Genomic DNA, 22357 nt, shown 5'->3' with positions numbered 1-22357 from the left:
TCCAACATCTTATTGCCAAACATGCAGTTACATTCACGTGGCATCACCAAGGTCAACAGATCTCTGCATCAGAAAAGGTATAAAAGTGAGTAAAAATAAGGAAAGTGGGAACAAACTAGTATCTGACCTTCTAAAATCCCTAAACTCAAAAGGAAGGCAGAATTTCATTTAGAGGCCTCTGTTCTTAAGTAAGGAAATGGAGGGTGTTAGAGAGCTAAGTGTCTACATTGTTATAAGGAATGAGACCAATAGACTCAGTGAAATTCACAACTTTGAAGTGAGTAAGTTAAGTTCATCCAAATAGTATTTTTTATAATATCCTCTCTTTATAACGGAGACTGGTAGAGCCTCAGGTCCTTTAAATGTTTTTAAAATTAATCATAATATAATGATAATTTTTGAAAATTACCCAGTTTCACCAAGTTATGGCCCATTCCACATTAGGCAAGACAGATATTTCTGTGCTTGCACCAGCGCACACCCAGCTCCAGAGTGAATGGCCCTTTTATCACTTAATGGTACCCAAAAAAAAGTATAGAAAAGTATATGAAAAGTTTGGTTTTGTACATTAAACACATCATCTCTAATTAAAGAAAACACAACTCAGTTTTATTACTTGAAAAAAACTTTCCCAACTACGCATGAGTGAGATAATTTTAGTAGCTTTATCTTTGAATATGTGTTGAATAATTTGGAGAAGAAAATCTAAAGAATGACTGGACTGCTATATTTTAAATATAATAACAACATTTAAAATTTTCACTGCTATCTCACAGACATTATTTTATTCAATCCCAACAATATCATAAATAGGTAAGTCAGAATGGCGTAATGGCTAAGATCTTGGCGTTGGAGTCAGAGAGACTTGGGTTTAAATCTAAGCTCCACATTTAATAATAGCTTTGTTTTCTTGGACAGCTTACTTAGGTCTAATATTCTGTATGCAAAGTAAAGTGATTAATAATATTTACCTCATAAGATTAGTTTGAGAATGGAGTTTATGGATGTGATAATTTAAGTACAACTACCTAACATATTTTAACTCATCATCACCATCATCATCTACTTCTTCTTTGTCATCCTCATAATCGTTTTCATCATTTCAAAGATCAAGAAATTAAACCTGGAAGTACACATACATAAGTAGTATGAAACACGACTAGAAACCAGTTTCTCTCTTTCCTTTGACAAAGTTTTCTTTTTAAACATTTGAAGAGCTTTATCATTTGGAGATCCTGTTAAATGGGTTCTAGGGCTATAATAAGTTAAATTTAACTAAGAGAAATTGCATTTAGATATTAGTTGGCATTTTTATATTCTTGAATGAGCTTTGAAAGCATCATTCTTTCAGTTAAATTTTAAGAAAAGACATAGAAACAGCCTTCCCTGTACAAGTATTTATACACTGGGAGACAAAGAGCTGGACCAAATTTTCTGTTAAGACTAACTTTGGTTTTCCAATTCAGTGAGCTATTTACTGTGAAAAGATGCGCCAAGGAAACCTAGGTTTATTCTCCAGTGTGGATAGGTAATGGTTGTAGTTGATTTTAATTATCTTAGGTAAGCATTTCTTTTCTGTATCTAGTTTGGAAATGTTTCCAATAAGCAATCATTTTAGGATTCCAGCAATCCTACATTTCTACAGGCATATTTGTTTTCCATTGCTACATAACAAATTTCAGTCTTAAAAAAAACAACTATCTATCATCTTAATAAGTCCTGTAAGTCAGAAGTCTGACAAGATGTGACTGGATACTCTGCTCAGACTTAAGCTGTCAGCTGGCTGCATTTTCATCTGGAGCATGGGGTCCTTTACTAAGATCATTTCTCCTGTTGGAGAATTCAGTTCCATGTAAGTATAGGACTGATGTCCCCATTTTCTGGCTCATTTTATCCCTCTAAGGCAGCCGTGGGCAAACTACGGCCTGCGGGCCAGATCCGGCCCGTTCGGCTGTTCTATCCGGCCCGTGGAGCCGAAAGAGCGGAGGGTTCTCTTGCTCTCCCCGCCGCTCCTTTACTTTGAATTTATATTAGTTCACACAAACACTCCATCCATGCTTTTGTTCCGGTCCTCCGGTCCAGTTTAAGAACCCATTGTGGCCCTCGAGTCAAAAAGTTTGCCCACCCCTGCAAGATGATCCTTTGTCTCTTCCCTCAGTACACCAAGTAATTCTAGTGCCCCCTTAAGACTTCCCTTTATTCCTGATTACACTCTGATACATGATGGTCTTCTCTTCCTAATTACATTATAACTCATTTCCCTAATTATGTTTTAACGTATTCAAGAGTAGATATATTTGTGTCATATTTCTGTGCTGATATATTGTTGTCCCTCAAATATGCATGCTAACTACTTTCTCTTAATGAGGAAATGATTAAGTCAAAGTCAAAATTTGTTACCTAGAAATACATTCTATAAAACAGAATGACTTGAAATGGCAGTTCTTTATTGATACAACATACCAGAAAATTGAAACATTAAATACCTTTGCCTGATATATTTGGGTAAACTGTCAATTACTTGGCTAATCACAGCCAAATATTTTTAAATTGAATTACTCAGCACCCTTAATTTTCTCTTCCTCTTTACTGAAGATCCTGGGAGCAGAACACAAATTAGTCCCATATCTGAGTTTACAGAGAAAATATCTGTAACTATATTTATATTCAATTTTGCAATTTTCAGGGGAGTCTTATATTGAAGAAGAAAGTATCCTCAACAATGATTCATTTTCAAAGTTATTCAATAAAATTTCTATGTAGCACTTGGAATTTGGGGGGCATTAATTTATTTTTGAAATTATCTTTCTCTCCCTTCTATAGGATTGTTTTATTCTGGATCTCTCATATATTTCTGGTCTTATTCATCTTCATCCTTCTCTGGATACATGATAGAAAGAGGTGATCTTCAAGATTTTGACCTTGATTTTTTCCTATCCATTTAAAAAATATTTATTTTTTACCTGAAAAATTGTATTCATCCTATGACTAACAATTATGTGTGTTTGAATGAAGCAGAATCCAGGACCTGACCTTTCTTTGGCCCAGATTCCTGTCTCCAGCTGACTGTTGTTCATTCCTGTATATATGCTCCTACTAGCACTTTAAACTCAACAGTGTGTCCAAATGAGACTTTGTAATATTTCATCCCTGCTGTCTTTCATATTTCTCACTTCAGTTAATGGCTTCACAATCCTTTTCGTCACACAAACTAGAAACTTTGAAAACTTTGCCATTCTTCCCTTATGCTTCATTACCCATTCACTAATATTTCCATATTTCACTTCAAATTTGTCTTTTGCCTGCAATAGCCTTTCCATTGTAGAAATCTATCCATCTTTTCGGTATAATTTAATTAAACCTCCCAGCTACCCTTTATACCTGATAAAAATGAATCAGGTATTCTTGGAAATATCCATAGCTTTATGGTTTTTACTTGTATTTATTTTGTATGTACTGCTATTCTTCTACTAGCAACAAGTTTCCTTAAGGGCAGAGATTATTCCTCTTTTCAATTTAGCTCTGTGCCTTTGGCACAGTAGATGCAAACAAATGTTTCTTGAATTCTCTGTGCCCTTGCCTGCATTACAATGTAACTTTCTCAAAAAGCAATACTATTTCCCAAACTTATACATTACAGCATTTTCTATCAAGGAGCTTTCTAAATTCTTAAGGAAATTACACATTTTATACAGCTTCGAAATCCTCCACTAGGTTGACCAGACAAGGCTGATGATCTGCCTTTAAAATGCCAATAAGTGGCCTGGCCCGAGTGGCTCAGTGGTTGACTGTCTACCTATGAACCAGGAGGTCACAGCTAAATTCCTGGTCAGGGCACATGCCCAGGTTGTGGGCTCAATCCCCAGTGAGGGGTGTGCAGGAGGCAGCCAATCAATGATTTCTCTCTCATCATTATTGTTTCTATCTCTCTCTCCATCTCCCTGCCTCTCTGAATAAATAAAATATATTTTTTTAAAATGCCAATAAGCAATTCTTAATCAAATCAAAGTTATCAGTTGCTCCTCTCATCGCTAGTGCACCATGCTCGTCTCCTATTTTTGAGTGAGATAATTGTTTTTTCAACAGTTTGTCCTGAATTCTTCTTAAATAAATAAAAAAAATCTTCATGAGTACCCAACAGAAATGAAATATATATCTGCAGTAATAAAGCTTTAGATGCTTTTAAAAAATATTTTCCCTTAGAATTCAAGAATGAAGTGTATCTTCTATGACTCTGAATACTAATGTTTGATTTTCCATTGTGACATGACATTATTTTCATAAGTATTTTTTACAACTTTAAGGAATTTTTTTGTTCTTCTTGTCTATTTCATGGTCTTCTTTCGTAAAAGTATTTTGTGTTCATACTATCTACTTTTCTAGACATTATATCATGAGCCCAATGTCATTGGAAAGATTTTTTTTCCAGGGGTGCTTGTGGAGAGTTCTGAAAGTATTCTTCCCAATGGACAGTCTCCTATTGATATATCCTGTTCAAGAGATGTTTGAGATGATAATGAAAATATGCTCATGGCCTTGGTTTTCACTTATGTAAACATATTGGCTTCAATGAAGTCACAACATTTTACTTGAACATTTATTTTTAACCCAGCATGCAAATTCATCCTATTTCTTAAAAATCAAATAAGACATACTTTTGTCCTGCTCACTCCTACTTAAGGAGATTCTGGTTTTTCTTATTTCTTTTAAAACCAAATTTAACAACAGGAAAAAGATGAAGCTTGGGATATTTAGTTTAAAATTTCTACTTTGCATTTTTTAAAAGTCAAAAGTATGTTTGGAGTATCATAGCTGTCATTCCATTTTTCTTAAAAAATAATGGTTATACTGCTTCCTGGCATTATTTGTAGTTAATGGGCATTTATCTACAGCTCTGTCTTTATTACCACTTTCAATATTGAATTTGTGCTAATATTTTATACCCAAGGTAACAATGAGTAGAGTATGTTTTATATGTTTTATTCTACTGAATTGGTGAATGATTTAGTATATACAAGGCAATTTTCACCAGGAAGAAAAATTGGCCTGGGGAGTTTGCTGAGACACACAGGATTAATATGCCCATTAGGTCCATCTGATCTAATTTTGCACTGCCCAGGCCTCTTTCTTGGAATTCCTGGAAACACTGGAGGGAAGTATCATCAATTGCAGTACAATCTGTGCTTGGTCAAGAGTAAGGGATGAGTATTATCTACTCCAGGTTAAATTAATTCATTTATTCATTCAACTGCTTTTTAAGTAACAATGATGTGCCAGTCATTAATAATCAGTAGTAAATGACACAGCCTCTATCTTGCCGTCTGCTAAATAGTATTTTTCCTAAACCATGTTTTACTCCATGCCTAAAACTGTGAAACAAAAAGAAAAAAAAATGCTTTCTCCTGACCAAAGAAAACTATGTTCTATATCACTTAGCTATTTTTCAGTACCTCTGGGTAAACTAACATTACTCAGACAGAAGAATTCAAGCAACTAAAAAATACATGGTTATTTCATTTGCCACCTCTATTAGAAAAATTGTTGCTGTCCAGGAACCCACACAAAGGATGCAATGGTTGAGCACTGAAGAACTCCAAAGGGCATTGTTTACATAGATTAGGATGTCAGGACACTGTTGACATAAATCACAAACTTCAAGGCCAAATGCCCTGGCCCAGAGGTTTCTTTTCAGCCTCTTCTTTCATGGCCTTTCAGGAACCAGAGTTACCAAGTCGTTTCTTCATTTCCGTTTCCTCAGTGCTTCCTGAGCTCCTGCTGTGTTCAGGGCACTTCTCTTCGTAGGGTAATAGAGAGACATAAAGATAAATAACACATAAATGCACCCTTTAATGGACAACATTAGAGTCTAATCATTTCTTTTACAGACTCCACATCCCAGTGGAGCCACAAACAAGATTAGTTAATAACTGCATCTCCTTTCTCAGGGATCCCATCTTAACAAATGTGTTCGGGTTGGCCAGGAACTGGCAGTGGCATTTCCTTAAAAGCCATAAGGAGAATCAGTGCTCCTTCACTTGGTCACTTAGCAAAAATTACTTTTGTCTTCCCTTAGTGCTTCCCCATCTCAAGAGTAGGTGGCCGGAAGGACACTAAACCATTTCCTTACTGACTATCTGAGGGACACCCTTGACTTCGTCAGCTAGGTTATGCTGCTGAATAAACTCACATATTTCACAATAAACTGGACTCATATTTCACAATAAACTGGCTTGAGGACTGAGTGGTGATTGTTTCTCTTGCAGAGTTGCAATGGCAACATTATAATTAAAACAAGCAAAATAAAAAGGGTTGGCATTTTCTCATGGCCATCTGTGACTTCTGTGTGCTAGTACTTAGAGTCCAAAGGGGAACTGGATGTTTGCAATGAAAATGAAAGAAAATGTTCTTCTTCTTATGCCTGTTACATTTTCCCCTCTAAAAAACATGGTTAGAAATTATGGTATTAAATCATTTTGAATGCCATTGCCATAACACATTCATTTATTATGTTTAGCACTTGAATTATGATAATATATAAGTTAGTTATAAAATTAAAATTGCTATCTTGATCCATGCATTCTTTTATTATAGTAGTAACCTGAAACCTTCCATTTTTAATAATATTTGAAGATTTTGATTTTACTATGAGAAATTATGACACATGGTTTGACTTGTTTTGATTGTTCCAACATTTTAACACAAGTATTTTTAAAAGAAATAGAAGTGATTTTCCCCCTTTAGATGTTACAATAACTCTGTAGCATGATCAGAAAGGTATATGAGATTCATCACTGGAATAGAATATTATATTATAAATAATTTAGAGCATGAATAATAGCTAATGCATTATAACACATAAAAGCTTATTATATCAAATCACTTATAATTGCTACTTTTAGTAGGGTAAAAGGTGGTCAAATTTTGGCAATTTTGTTTGACTCAGCTCATAATATATTAGTTAGGAGAGTCTGCACATTCCTGGTTTAATCAAAATGAAAGTGTGTGATAGTTAGCCCTGTGAGTTAGCGCTTAAAACCTAATGCCAATTCTTCTCTCCCTTGATTTAATGTCTGCTTTCAGGCAACTTGACTATGCAGTAAGTCTATCTTAAAGTGGTTATGAATGGAAGAAGGAAAACAACAGTAACTAATTTAGTTACTTAGCGTGAATTTAAGTATTTTTGAAAATCCAGAAGTTAGGTTAGAATGACTCAGACTATGAAATAAACCACGTTTGAGGGGATTATCTACATTTGCTTACATAGATAACTCTGTCTCTGATTACCATATAAAATAAATATTTGAAGAGGCTATTAAATGCCTATGTTTCCAAATGAGATCAAGATGATATTAAATTTTTGAGAATATCTGCAGATTTCCAGCTAAAGAAGGAAAATGGTTTAGCACAGGACAAGTCCTCCTAAGAGTCAGTAGATCTAAGTTCTCACTGAAGTTCAGTCACTGGCTGTCTGTGTGACACAAGCAAGTCCCCTAACCTGTCTGGAAGCATTTTGTTTGTTCACTTGACCGGCAACTCCTAGTGCACATGTACATTCACACTTGCTTAGCAGCCGCTCTGTGACACCCAGGGCCCTCCCAGAGGTCAGAAGCCATTGGGTCAGAAAAGCTGTTAGCTCTCCTTGTCTCACATTCTAATTCTTATTACTCTAAGAGGAATTAGCAACAATTGAGGAAAAGCAAACACATTGGAATTTTGAAAACATGAAAGTGAGATTCACCACTCAAACTGATGATTATTTATGAGTTCTTTCTATTTGGTGGCCATCAACCAGACAGTGATATTGATGAGCCAGAATGTCCTGCAGGTGCTGGCTGCAGCCTGAAGGGAAATAATCCAGATAATTGATTAATTAGATGCTTCTTAAAGGGAGAAGCTGGGACTCCCCAAGAAGCATGGTCCAGAGGAAGCATCTTTTCAACCATATTGCTTCAGTAAAACCGAAGGATGTTGTATGGATGGCCAGCCTCCTCCAGGTTCCACTTCTGCTGCCATGGAAATATTCCTTTTAGCTCTTCCCTCACAGTGGGTGTCAGTGTCTGTCAGTTTTAGTTTTCAGTGTTAAGTATTCTGGATGATACTTTTCCAAGGAAAATAAATGAACTCTTAGCGACAAACATTGGAACAGGAGGGTCCTAGCAGGTGTTCCCTCTGACAGGCAATGTGTACAATGGTTATGACAGACTGTCACGAGTGAGCCTGAGTTTGAATCATCTTATGTCACATATCTGATATTTCACATAACTTACAAAGTCTGTAACCTTATTTGGGTTATTTGAATTTTCTGTAACTCTGTTTGAGCAATTGTAAATCGAGGGTGGTGATAATAGCGTTGTAGTAAGGATTGTATGAGTTAATTTGTGTAAAGAACTTATACCAATGTTGTGCACATTGTAAGTTGCATATTGCTGTAATGGTAATATGCTATTATTACTGTCCTTTTTTCACATAAAAGTTTTTTTTTTTTTTTTTGTAAATCCTAACTGGGTCTTTTAAACTGTGTTTTGACTGAATTATCATAGCATGGTAAAAATATAACAATTATAAGCAGTGGCTCAGAAATCAAACCACATGCAACACATTTAGTTCTTCAGCCAAATCTAGCCAAAGCACTGAATATAATTTTGGAGCTCTAATGACCAATAAATGTATTTTGGTTTTCCTATTCATTTTCTTTTTTCTATTCTCCGTAGTCTTTATTTTTAGGGCTCTTTCTCTGAGCTGTATGTATGCATATTTAATAATTGCCATTTTTATTCTCTTTGTAGTATTAAATATTAAATGTCAGACAGAATACCTCCTTTAATTTCCCTTTGGAGTAATAAAATATTACCAGTAACTTTTTCTTGAGATCTGTGGCAATACTCTTTGTCAAAACAGAAGTACTTAATAAAGTCAGGAAAACATCTATGGAAAGCTCTTAGAATATTACATATTGGAGTAAATGAAATATATCAAATAAAGCCAACATCTAAGAGGTGAATTGATACAGATTTCATTTTAGGAAGCTCTTACACAACAGGCATTTTGAGAAACTCCACTTACCAAAAAAAGTATTAATGTTTAATTTTAGTGATTTCATTCACAATGAGATTATCAACATGAACAAGAACAATTTTTTTAAAAAAATCTTATAACAGATGAAGTTTCTGATTGCTCAGCAAATACTTATTCCAAACTCACAGATTTTGACATCTAAAAATGTTGCTCTGAATATTTAATTTTACAGCATCAATTTACATATTTAGACCAATGAAGTAACATTAGAGTATGAATTCCTATATAATCAACTATCCTCACAAAAGGAGCATCCTGGTATCTCTTAGGGAAAGTGCAAGGGAAGATATTAAAAATACTAACCTGTAGACCACAGACTCTGAGCAAGAGAAAGGGCACACTGCCTGTAGAGCTGGAGCAAGGTGCTGGAGCACTCCTGTCTCCTGGGCTTCCCCATGGTGCTGAGCACCCGGGAGGTGAGGGCTTCATGAAGGAGGCTGGGGAGGCAGGAAGGAGGAGCTTGAGGGAACTGGAGCCCTAACTATTTACCAACCTCTCAGCCATGCAGTGCATCCTAAGGAACTATTCCTATTCACAGCGTCCCGTGGGACATCATTTGAAAAGCTAAGCATGATGAGGAAATACCCGTATTACCCAAAGGAGCTTTGAAGAATAGTCAATATTTATCTTTCCTTCATGGAGGTTGTTATATTCCTTCTTGACAAGAGAAATTGTGGTAATTTGCTTAAAGTTTCTCAAACTCAAAAAAACCCAAAACACAAATTGACTTAACCTGGAGAAAAAATTGTTTAAAATCACATTTTTTTCTTATATTTCCCGATATAATATTTGTAATGTTTTTCTGTTGAATTGTAAAAATAATTTTTACAATTATTTAATCCATTTGAATTTCTGAAATGGAAATAAAGGTATTCTAAATGGTAGTAGAGATGATCTATAATTTACATTTTGGAGATCATGAGTCAAATTATTTTGAGTTTGTAATTTTAATAATATAAATGAATTTTTATTATAAATTTTTATTTTTCAAAAATAAAACAATATATATTTTCTATCTCTGGGGGGAATCTAAGAAGGTATTTGTTATATCCATTATATCAAAATTCAAAATTTATGCTAATAATTTGTTCCAAATAAGATGTTGTGAAGAGAAAATCCAAAATTTTGTTTTAGAAATTTGTATTTTATTCAATTCAAAAGAGAAATCTAGGATAATTTACATCATTGTTTTTGGAATATCAAATGGATAAATATTCATCTAAGGTATAATTCCATATTTAAATTTTTCTTTTCTTTTTTCATTATTTTCTTCCCTTTATTTTTTCTTTAGATTTATATTTCTTAAAACTACTTTTCTCTTTTCAGTTCAAAATGATATTGAGGTACCAATATAGCTCTGAAAGAACTGCATTGTGGACAGTTCTCTGGCAGATTAAACCCGTATTTTAGATTTACTTTGAATGACAATATTAAAGACTAATTTAAGTATCCTATATAATAAACACCTAATCTGCTAAGTGTTTGACCGTTCAACCATTTGACCAGTCACTGTGATGCTCACTGACCACCAGTTGACATGTAGAGGCAGACACTCCAACCGGTAGGTTAGCTTGCTGCTAGGGTCCGGCCAATCGGGACTGGGCGAGACAGGCTATACATGACCTGGAGCCCTCCCGTGGTCCCACCTCAGGCCAGATTGTGCACCGGTGGGGTCCCTCACCCTGGCCTGAGCCCTCTCACAGTCCGGGATCCCTCAGGGGATGTCAGAGAGCCAGTTTTGGCCTGATCCCTGCAGGCCAGGCTAAGGGACCCCACCGGTGCACCCGTGCACCAGGCCTCTAGTTTTTTAATAAGCTTATTTGATAATTATTACAATTTTAAAAAATGTTCATTGACTTTTATATGCATATAATTATGCAAGATTTTATGGGAGCTACAAAGACATAAAAGAAAAAAATCTCAGGCCCCTAGTATCTTAAAACAAGCAATGGGCATTCAGACATGATGTGACCTAGATAGATGACTAGGCCACCAGCTATCTATGTCATGAGACCTATGAGGAGAAGTTGGCATGTAGAGGTGGTTTCTCTGTAGAGCTCATCAGGCTATTAGGAGAATGATGGGGGGTCTAACTCTCTCTCTCTCTCTTTGTTAAAAGCTGATAGAATCCAAGGACTTCCTCACCCATTTACCATCTGTCTATGCTCTTCCATAGACATGTTCGCTACCCTCAGTAAAGGAAGTACATGCAGTGAGAAGTACACACCAATGTCCTTTTTGCCACACGTCACACGTTGCACTAACCAAGGTCGTTTGTAATATTTTTGTTGTTGATTTCTTGCTCTGTAATCATTATCTTAATGTTCTTAAGGGAAACTCTTTGAGGAGATGCTATCATATCTTTTTCTAATTCCTTTTGAGAGGTAGCACTTAATTTACTTATTTTTTCATCTTTCTTTTGGTGAATGTGCCTTAGGGTAGGTACTTGGCAAGGGGTAGACATTTAATAATATAGATAGCACAGATGACATGCACTCTCCACTGTCTATGTGTTATTATGTCTGATGTTCTTTAACAAGTGTCTTGTTCCTCGCAGGACGGTTCTGTTCACTCTGACTTCTGTGGTTGTACTTGTCATTACAACGGACTGGATCAGTTGGGACAAGTTGAATCGGGGATTTTTGCCTAGTGATGAAGTTTCCAGAGCTTTCCTGGCTTCTTTCATCTTGGTCTTTGACCTCCTGATTGTCATGCAGGTAAGTGTCTTTGTGTTCCCCTCTTCTCATTGAAGCTGTGCTGTGCTTTGTTCTCAGTAGAGCAAACAAACACTAAGCCGGGAAAGGCTCCATAGAGCTAGAGGAGGGCATCATTCACAGTTGCTATTAATGGGGCCTCCTCTGATCATATTTTCAGCAATTTTACCAGGACGAGCCAATTGGGCTTTTATGAGAGGGGCACCAAAAATTCATTGAATGAGCATTGCAAAGTGGGCCCCTAGAAACCATGCAGCATGGTGGTGTTTCCTGCCAAGGCTTCAGGGGAAACAAAACAAAACAAAACAAACAAAACACCAAAGACCCCCTGTCATTTAGTAAATGGAAAGCTGAAGAGATGAGGATGATATAGAGCCAGCAAAATGGGAATAAGCAATTGCCAAAGCAACTCAGGGTTTATAGCAGTTGAAATGGAATGATATAAAAATGCTCTTTCGGTTATGGAAATTATCACTTTCTTTCAGGATTCACCAGAGGTCCTTCCATTTTTATGTAAACAATATTTCTGCCCTGCTTAGCAACAGATTGTTTGTACAATAGCATCCTGCTAACCAGTGCTGCTCAAGTAATCTTCCAGTGTTAATGCTTTAGGATCTTACGAGTGTCCTTTGAATGGGACAAAAAGAGACATTAGCTATTTCTTGGCATTTTATCTTGCTCATTAAATGTCATTCCATTTGCTAGACATTTTTGTGTTGCTTTCATAAGGTAATTTTGTTTTGTTTTTTTCCTCCCAAGGCATTATGCTATTAGAACAAAGGCTCAATTGCTGAAGGGAAAGTATAGTCCTTTGTGTTCCGAATTTATGTGAGATTTCACAGGATAGCAGATTGGTTGTCTCGTTTCTAGAGGTAAAAAGAGACCATTTTAAGAAATATTCTGTAGTGTTTTAGTAGAGAAAAAGGAGAAAAACAATCTATTTTTTTATATAATGTAGCTCAAACATTAGGTTCAACATGGTTCCTGGAGTATATAGCTATTTTAATGGATGATAATTTAAAAACATCATTGCTTTAAAATTATTTGAAGATATAAAATTAAATTCTTCATTTCACCTAAAAATTGATGTATTTATTCTTTCTTCCACATAGTGAAGAAAGCCCTGGGTTTTGAGTGAGAAAGTATTGGTGGGTTCCATATCTGCCTCTCCTTACTGTAGAACTTCCTCTGGATGGTTATAAAATTGAATTTATAGTACTTATGCAATGATGTATCATGCATTGCTTGTTTAAAGGCTATTTTTTTCTCCTTCCATCTAAGACTCCTAATATACTTCCTTAAGTGAAATATCTTCTTTGGCCAAATGGCCCACTTGTACCTCTTTGAATCCATCTTAGAGTCAAAGGTATAAGTAGACAACTGGACCACTGTCTTTTGAATTTGTTCAAACATGTATTTGTGAAAGCAAAAATTTCCTGATTTCCTACTACCATCCACTACCTCTACCTTATTTAAGTAGTTTTAATTATTCTTCCTGTAGTTCCCTAAAAGCAGGGACTTGAAGTGGGAAAACATTACAATTTACAGATATTATCACTCACTCAAAAATTACCTAAAGGAGAGAGATGGAAGAAAGGAAGTATAGTCAGGATTTCTACAGGCAGAATCAGCAGAATTGGGCAGGGGAAAATATTCTAGATGAAGGACATGGCGTGAAAATGTTTACTGACTAGTAAAGTGTTGAAGTGATCAGAGTAGCCAGAGCACCAGTTGACTGAAGATAGTTTGTGCTGAGGAATATATCATTTTTGCTACAAGTAACAGCAACCCTGCCAAGCTAGCTGAATCAAAGTGGGAATGTATCCTGTGGCATAAGGATGTCCTACAGAATCAGGGGAGGGATGCATTTTGGAGACACGTGAAAGCCAAGACTAAAGTGTAGCAGGGAACCCAGACCTACCTTTTCCTCTCTGTCTCTCATACTTTTTTATCCACCTCTGCTTTATTTTCCTTTTTCTACAAAGCAGCTTCTTTAGCTTCCCAGCTCACAGATGGACACAACCCCACCTCATAGGGAGACCACTGTCTAGGTGCCTAATTCTAATTTCCTGGCACAGGATTGAACTGTGCCCATCTGTGAGATGTCTGGGAGTGAGGCAGTCCCCCTGCCCCTCAAAAAGGAGAGAGGTTGGACCTCAACAGCCAAGTTAGTAGGCATCTAATACAAAGTGTAAAAACTGAGGCCCCGAAAGTAAGTTTTTTATCTCCTTTTTCTCTCCCCTGACACTGAGTCAGCTATCCAAGCCTATTGATTCATCTTTTGCTGTCTCTTGTAGCTTAATCCTTCCTTCTCATTCCTCTGCCACCATTCCAGTCCTGTCTATCCTCTGTCTATAGTAAAATAATCTCCCTGTGGAACCTTCTGCCTCCAAATGTCCCAGGTCTCATACACCCTACACATAATCTTCTAATCTGAAATGCCATGTTGTACATGTCACTTCTTAGCCAAAAATAGTCAGAGACTCCTCATTGTGAGTGCCCTCCACAGTCTGGCCCTGGCTGTATTTTCTCCCACGTCTCTGGTGCTCTAGCTCTACCCCAGACCAAAGGGCTTGTTTCTTGGCCCTTGACAACAGCACACATATTCCAGGATGTCTCTGAGCCTCATTTTCCTCCCCAGATGAGTCTCCTCCCTTCTACTGTGCTCATCTAGACCCTACCATTGAGAACTGTTCCAACTCCCCTTCATTGCAGCCATGTGATTACTTCCTGCTCTTAACTTCTTGGAACTTTGTACCTGGACTGCAAATCAGCATTTCCTGGCCTATAGAGCAGAAGCCATCACTTATAACTATCTATCTCGGGAGGCACCCTACACGCAGGCAGCAGTAGGCCCAGAGTAATAACTGCTTGATGAGGATAAAGAAGTTTCATTTCAGCACTGAGTCGCCTGTAAACCCTGTCCCCATGTGGGAGCATCATATTGTAGTTCCAGGAACTAACATATGTGGTAAGAGAGTGAGTTTAAAGAAACAGAGCCCCAGAAGGCATCTACATTCCAGACATTTAAAAATATACAATACAAATATCCTAGTAAGACTCTAACCAACTAAACTGTGATCTAATCCATTCCATATTTACATATTGCAGACAAAAGAAAAATAGAAAAGTAGCAAAATTAGTGGAAATGGAGCGAGTACTTTCACTAAATGTTTGTCCTCATTCAGGTTACTCAAGTGGTTTAAAAGCAATTAACCATAGGCTGTTCTAATGGTAGAAAAATGTAACTTACATACACTACCAAAAGATATTTTAATGTTTGGTGAAAAAAATAAAAAGTAACCATAAGAATATAGTACTATTGCTGTAAATTTTTAATTTTACCAAAACCAGCAAGCTGATTCTGAATATTTGTAGCGAAAGTAGAATTATTTTTATGAGTATGTATTAAAGAACTTTTCTACATTTAGTGTGAAAACTGTTCGTTGTATCACATTTTTCTGAAGTTCTAGTCAAGTCTCTAGAACTAAGGCAAAAACAGATGCCAGTTAAATATAACATGACTCATTACTAATCACCCATTATTACAGGACACAAGAAGCAAATTATAAAGAACACTTCCTCTAAGGAAGTTTTAGCTCAGATTCTGTTTAATATTTATAATTATGACATTTTATTTTATTATACCGCTTCAGTTTATTAAATATTTAATTTGTGGTTATGTCCCACCCATTCATCTCTTCTGCTTGATTGAAGAACAAACATATCTAAGATATATGAGTTAAAAATATGATGTGTCATAGAGTAATCAAAGAAAATAAAGTCTTAGGCAAGAGAGAAAGAGAGAGAGAGAGAGAGAGAAATAGGAGGAAGCTTCAAAGGAGAGATGAGAGTAGAAGGACAGGCAGCTAGAATTTGAAAAGGCAGAACAATGAAAAAGAAAAAAATTTTGAGCTGAGACTAGTATCATAATCACCAAGGTAAGAACTCAGTTTTGTCTCATTAAGTTCAGAAAACATTTAGGAATTCATTCCTAGTGTGCATTACCTCAGGTGCTAGAGACAGAAAACAGAGGAAAGGAGATCAAAGACCATGACACAGTCCTCAGGAGTTTGTAGTTGCACAGAGGAATTAATAATTTAATAGACTGAACAAGAGTGGAAAAACAGAGACATTTTAGAAGGAATTATATATTTTAAAGAATTATTCAGGTAGAACTTAAACATTTCCACCTTTGCCACATTTTAAATTCATCTCTCCCACTGACCCAGAATCTAGTTGCTGATATCAAGGGTTCAGAAGACAGGAAGTTTTTCTTTCTAACATAAAGAGTAATCTGTGCTTTTTCTAGACAGGAAGAGAGAGGAAGAGAGAAGGAAGAGAGGGAAGAGAGGTGAGGAGCAAAAAAATGGCTACAAGTGGGAATGCTTTGAGGAGCCAGTAAAATTCTCCAGTGTGTGTGGATGGGTGGAGGTGGACAGGAGTAGGCAATGGTAATGACCATAGAGACTGATGAAGTTATATCTGTTATGAAGTTTTCAATGATTCTTTGTCTCTCATAAATGCTCTATATAACTGAACTCTAGATATTGGGGTAGGGGAGGCATCAAGATAGCATCTGCTGAACAAAGTACCCAGAGGAAATACTTTGCAAGATATATCTATATCTATGTCTATGTCTATGTCTATATCTATCTATACTAATAAAAAGGTAATATGCTAATTAGACCAGGAGACCAGACATCGTTCGGACGTCTGACTTCCTTCTGGACAGTTAGGGGGCAACCAGGCCGGCAGGGGGGCAGTTGGGGGTGACCAGGCTGGCAGAGGGGCAGTTGGTGGGTGGCCTGGTCGGCAGGGGTCAGTTGGAGGGCCTCCAGGCCAACAGGGGGGCAGTTGGAGGGCCACCAGGCCGTCAGGTGGGCAGTTGGGAGCCAGCAGTCCTGGATTGTGAGAGGGATGTCCGACTGCCTGTTTAGGCCTGATTCCGGTGGGATTGGGCCTAAACGGGCAGTCGGACATCCCTCAAGGAGTCCCAGATTGGAGAGGGTGCCTGCTGGGCTGAGGGACACACACCTGCCCCCTGTGCACGAATTTTGTGCACCAGGCCTCTAGTGTGTGTGTGTATCCTATCTAATAAAAGAGTAATATGCAAATTAACCATCACTCTGCTACACCCACAAGCCATGCCCATAAGCCAATCAGGAGCGAGTATGCAAATTAACCCAACCAAGATGGCAGTTAATTTGCATATCCAGGAGTAGAGCTAAGACTGAAGACAGCATAGAAGGAAGCCAAGCATTGCAGAAGGGAGCGAAGCTGCGGAGAAGCAAGCAAGTGGGGCTGCGGAGAAGGGAGGGAAGCAGGCGGGGCTGCAGAGAAGGGAGGGAAGCAGGCAGGGCGGGGGGGAGAAGGGAGGGAAGCAGACCACCACAGGAAGCCCTATTGCAGGAATCTTCCTGCAACGGGCCTCTGATATATATATATATATTCTTGAACCTTTCTTCTCTTTTTCAACTTCTCCTCTGGAAGACTTCTCTCATCAAGTTTGTGTGTGTGTGTGTGTGTGTGTAACTTAGATATATGTATAAAAACAGATTTATAATATAAAAATATATTATATATGTCATATCTTTGCTTTATGGATTTCAAAGTGATGAGAGAAGTCTTGTAGAAGAGTGGCTTTTAAAGAGAAAAAGAAAGATTCAAAGGTCATATTTTGGTGTATCTTCACATTGTTGATACATTTTTTCAACACTCCTTTCTCATAGTTTATCTACATACCTGCCTTGTACCTTTGTACCTACCTACCTCCTATAACATGTGAGTTCTGCAATGAGAGGAAATGTGTTTTTCAATTTTTTCATTTCCACAATTATTTCATGTTCAGTGCACTGCAATTTTACCATAAATATTCGTTGAATGAAAGAATAAAGGAAATGAACATAACATTATTTCAGAAAAGCCAAAAAACATGAGATTTTTCGTGATGTAAAATATTTACCAACAGCAGGAGAATGAACCATCAGTAATATTAGATTAGGGCATTTCCACTGAATTACAATTTTACAGATATTAAATATCCAAATAAAATATGAATAAATTGTTTTGTTAAGTGTTAAAAAGTACTCTTGCTCTAGTTGAAAGGCATTTAAAGAAAAGTGATATTTCCTGAAAAGTAATTCTTAATGCACTGAAAAAATAATTATGAAAATTGCATTCTACAAACATTTCACTGTGCAACATCTAAAATGTGTTTGCTTTCTGTTTTGTGCATGGTTCTCAGAAGTAGGTTGACTAGTTTAAAAACAAGACATTTTGAGTCTTTGTAGACTGTATTTTAAAACCCCATTGACCTGACTTTAGTAGGATATTGCTTCTGAGGTCTTAGCTGTAGAAAGTAAAATCAATCACTTTATAACACAGGGCAGAACAGCAAGCATGAACCTATTTTAATTAAACAGCCATGCTGTTTAGACAAATTGTCATATATTTTCAGAATGAGTGATTCCAACTGATTTTGTTTACAGGCTACTTAGAAAGAAAGGGTTGTTTAAATGTCTGTCTACCATTTTAACATATTCTTCAGCTTTGTGAATACCTTATATAACCTTCTTCAAATTATTTTAAACTCCTTTCACAATTGTTTTACATCTTCATTTCTCTTATTCAAGGTTTGCACTCCTATTTAAAAACACAGTAATGGTAATTTCTGTCATAGGTCCCAGCATGGGTATATAATTTAAGTATTGCCTGGATTAACCATAAATGCCTACTGTGTTTAGGTGCCTAAGACTTTGAATCTCACCTTTATTTACTGTCATGATTTTGTGTATCTGACATCACTGCTGGTCCAATGGAAAGAGAGAACCTCTGTTTAAGGAGAATCATAAAGGGGAACCTCAGTATATTTACTAGAAGCCCCAACGACTAGCCTCCAAACAGTAGGCAGACTTACCCTGGTAAGTCATATCCGTGCAGCATGGAGGAGTCTGGCCAAGTGGACAGTCTGCAGGTTTACCAGAGAACATGTCTTGGCAGGTGACTCATAATAACAGGAAAATTTCACCAGAAGGGAATAGTTGAACTGGATGCATTGGGATTAATGAGCAAAAAAAATTAGGAGCTAATCATGGGTACTGGAGTGACAAGCACACTTGCAAATGAAACTAATAATCTGGTGAGCATATGCTATAGATCACAATTTTGAAACAGGCAGTAAGTTTTATGAGGATTATTGTGAGCAAAAGAGATCACTCAAGTCTTTATAGATAATATGGGAAGAATGTAGCTTGAAGGAGTGATAAGATTTGGTTAAGCAAGTGGAAAATAGAAACATTTAAGTTTTATCCCAATTTAAATACTCTAATCCCCAAGGTATTTTTTTTAAAAGAGCTGGAACATGATTTAAAAACTGAGAATATATAAATTCTATACTATTGCACATGAGCAATAATTTTTCAAAGCCACCTGAGGCAACAAGATGTAACTCCTTTGAATTTTGCTTTTCCGATAGATGCATGGTTGTTTCTAGGTGCTGTGGAACGATTAGTTCCTGATCATCACTCCAACACAATGCACCCCCTTTGGCTCTCACCCCCATTTTTGCATGCGTGTTTCACAGTTGGCCCTGAAAATCATGTGTAGCAGTTGCCACTTGTCATTGCAACTCTTATATAAAATTTTAAAAAGTACAATATTGAAGACTGATGCATTCAGCATTTCATTAGGCCCCCAGCTTCTCTGTGGCAGGTTTTGAACTCAGAGTATGGTTATACTTCAGGTCAGAATGTTATATGCTATGCGAAATGTAAACTGTGTTGACAGACATTCATTTCAAATATCCTCTCTCCAGTACAGATGGGCCAATACTTTGTGATTACTCTTAATGAAGTGTCAAAGATCTTAGCTTGTTCTATAGGCTAATTTTTTAAGGTATAATGATAAAGTTAGAAACAAGTTAAAAAAGAAAGGTTGGAGGCAATGAAAAATTTCAGAAGCCGGTACAACAACGCCCAGTAACTCAGAACATTTATTTAAACTAATACCTAAAATAAAAAATGCAAAACAACCATTTTTAGACAGACAACTTTAATAATATCTTAGAATCAGAATTTTAGAGCAGGAGGAACACTTAGGAGAGTATGACCACATCCTGATATTTATAGCTGAAGCCTGAGGTCACCAAGTTAGTCAGTGGCTGGGCCCAGTCTAGAACCTGGCTCTTCCAAATCTCAACCCACTATCCCAATTAATCATTCCAGGCCTCTTTTGATTTTAGCTAAGGAAAATGATAACATGATGATACATAAAGAAGTTAAGAGCTTGGGTCACAATGCATTGTAGCCATAATCTGCTCATAGAGATGCACACTAGGGGATGATTCTCACCCTTACCTGATTATAAGAAACATCAAAATTCTTAGAAAAATTTGAGTTCTCTGTTGATGGGAAGGTTACCTGAAGTTTCTGGTTTGGTAAGCTGGCAGTGGTGCCTGGGAATTACTAGGCACCACAGATGATTCTTGTGACCACACTAGAGTCACCACACTAGAGTCAACTGTGCGCTGGTTAAAAATGCAGATTCTTTGGTCTGCCTCTCATCTGGTGGCATCAGAATCACTGGGGAATTTTTCCTGAGAGGTTGACTTTTTATTTAGCCCGAATGTTATTTATCTGAAACTCACTGCTCTAAGTCAATACTGGTACACTGGTAATAAGTGAATGTTGTTACTTTGATTCAGATGATTTTACATAAAAGAACCCCAAGAAAATTCTAAATTGCCAGGTATTACTTGGAATTTATTGCATTTGATGAAGTTTGGGGAATTGTTCAGAATTTTGCATTTCTCCTATAAAACTACAACATTCCTGTGGTGCACATTATGAACACTGAACAATTAAAATCAAATATGTGCCTGGTGTATTTTTCTCTAATTTTTGCTGAAAGTATATTTTGTAAATATTCCTTTGCTGAAAAAATTTATTTATGTCTAAGGTGCTTACCATTTCTTTAATCTTTGATAGATATGTATTTGTTGTTCATAATTTTTATCTTTACCTTTTTCTTCTTCTTCCTCTTCTTAAAGGATACCTTTTGGCATTTCATATAATACTGGTTTGGCGGTGATAACCTCCTTTAGCTTTTTCTTATCTGTGAAGCTCTTTATCTGACCTTCAATTCTGAATGATAGCTTTGCTGGGTAGAGTAATCATGCTATTCATCACTTTGAATATTTCTTGCCACTCCCGTCTGGCCTGCATAGTTTCTGTTGAGAAATCAGCTGACAATTGTATAGGTGCTCCCTTATAGATAATTAACTGTTTTTCACTTGCTGCTTTTAATATTCTCTCTTTGTCTTTTGCTCTTGGCATTTTAATTATGATGTGTCTTGGTGTGGTCCTCTTTTGGGTTCCTTTTGTTTGGGGTTCTGTGCGCTTCCTGGACTTGTAAGTATATTTCTTTCACCAGGTGAGGAAAGTTTTCTGTCATTATTTCTTCAAATAGGTTTTCAGTATCTTGCTCTCTCTCTTCTTCTGGCACCCCCATAATTCTGATGTTGGTATGCTTGAAGTTGTCCCAGAGGCTCCTTACACTATCTTCATATTTTTGGATTCTTTTTGCTTTTTGCTTTTTCGGTTGAGTGTTTTTTGCTTCTTTGTATTTCAAATCTTTGACTTGATTCTTGCAGTCCTCTAGTCTGCTGTTAGGTCTCTGTATAATATTTTTTATTTCAGTCAGTGTATGTTTAATTTCTAGTTGGTCCTTTTTCATATCCTCGAGGGTGTTGCTAAATTTATCAGCCTTTTCTAGGAAATTCTTGAAAAACCTTATAATCGTGGTTTTGAACTCTATATCCAGTCATTTGCTTTCCTCCATTTCTTTCATTTGTGATCTGTTTCTTTGTCTCCGCATTTTGGCTGCTTCCCTGAGTTGATAGAGTGGCTTTGTGTGCTAGGTGTCCTATAGGGTCCAGTGGCTCAGCCTCCCCAGTTACCTGAGGTGGACACTCTTGGTGCACCCCTTTGTGGGCTGTGTGCACAGTCTTGTTGTAGTTAAGCCTTGATTGTTGTTAGTATCACTGGGGGGAATTGACCTCCAGGCTAACTGGCTGTGAGGATCAGCTGTGTCTACTATGGGAGAACTTCTGTGCTGGAGACACCCTTATGAGACAAGACTTGCTTCAGTGGGGCTTTGGTGCTCACTGAGTCTGCCCCCTGAGTGCATCCCTTATGGATCTGAGGGGTTGTAATCTGGATGGTCCCACTCTGATCCCTGGGTACACTGGCTCTTGGATCTCCAAGGAGGTGCTAATTTAGCCTCTGCCTGAGGCCACCCAGCATGAGCTACAGAGAGATTTACAGATTCCTCTTCTTTGTTTGGGTTTTGGAGGTGCCCAGATGAGGCCCAGCTATGAAGCAATGCAAGCTGCTGCGGGACCTTGGGCCTTGTTTTGGATGTTCTGGGTCTTACTGACTCAGCTGTAGGTAAGTTTAAAATTGAAAGGACCATGCCATTCATATGCAAAAGCCTCTGTGCTCAGCTTGGTTGTGGCGGAGTCTCATGGCAGAGCAAACAGCTATGGCTTCATGGGGCGGGATCACAGA

The 22357-nt window shown here is 37.2% G+C and overlaps 1 protein-coding gene across 3 annotated transcripts in view; it reads left to right on the top strand.

Annotated features, from left to right (window-relative positions):
- Nucleotides 1–22357, top strand: part of TMEM117 (transmembrane protein 117) — a 450126-nt gene that overhangs the window by 347257 nt on the left and 80512 nt on the right. For all 3 annotated transcript variants that reach the window (XM_080662299.1, XM_080662300.1, XM_080662298.1), the window contains one exon: nucleotides 11633–11792. In XM_080662299.1, the coding sequence (XP_080518425.1) occupies nucleotides 11633–11792 (160 nt within the window). The remainder of the gene's footprint in view (nucleotides 1–11632; nucleotides 11793–22357) is intronic.

The sequence above is a fragment of the Plecotus auritus genome (assembly GCF_963455305.1).
Source record: "Plecotus auritus genome assembly, chromosome: 3".
Lineage (NCBI taxonomy): Eukaryota > Metazoa > Chordata > Mammalia > Chiroptera > Vespertilionidae > Plecotus > Plecotus auritus.
The sequence above is the reverse complement of the archived record's forward strand: the minus strand, read 5'-3'. Positions and strand labels throughout refer to the sequence as shown.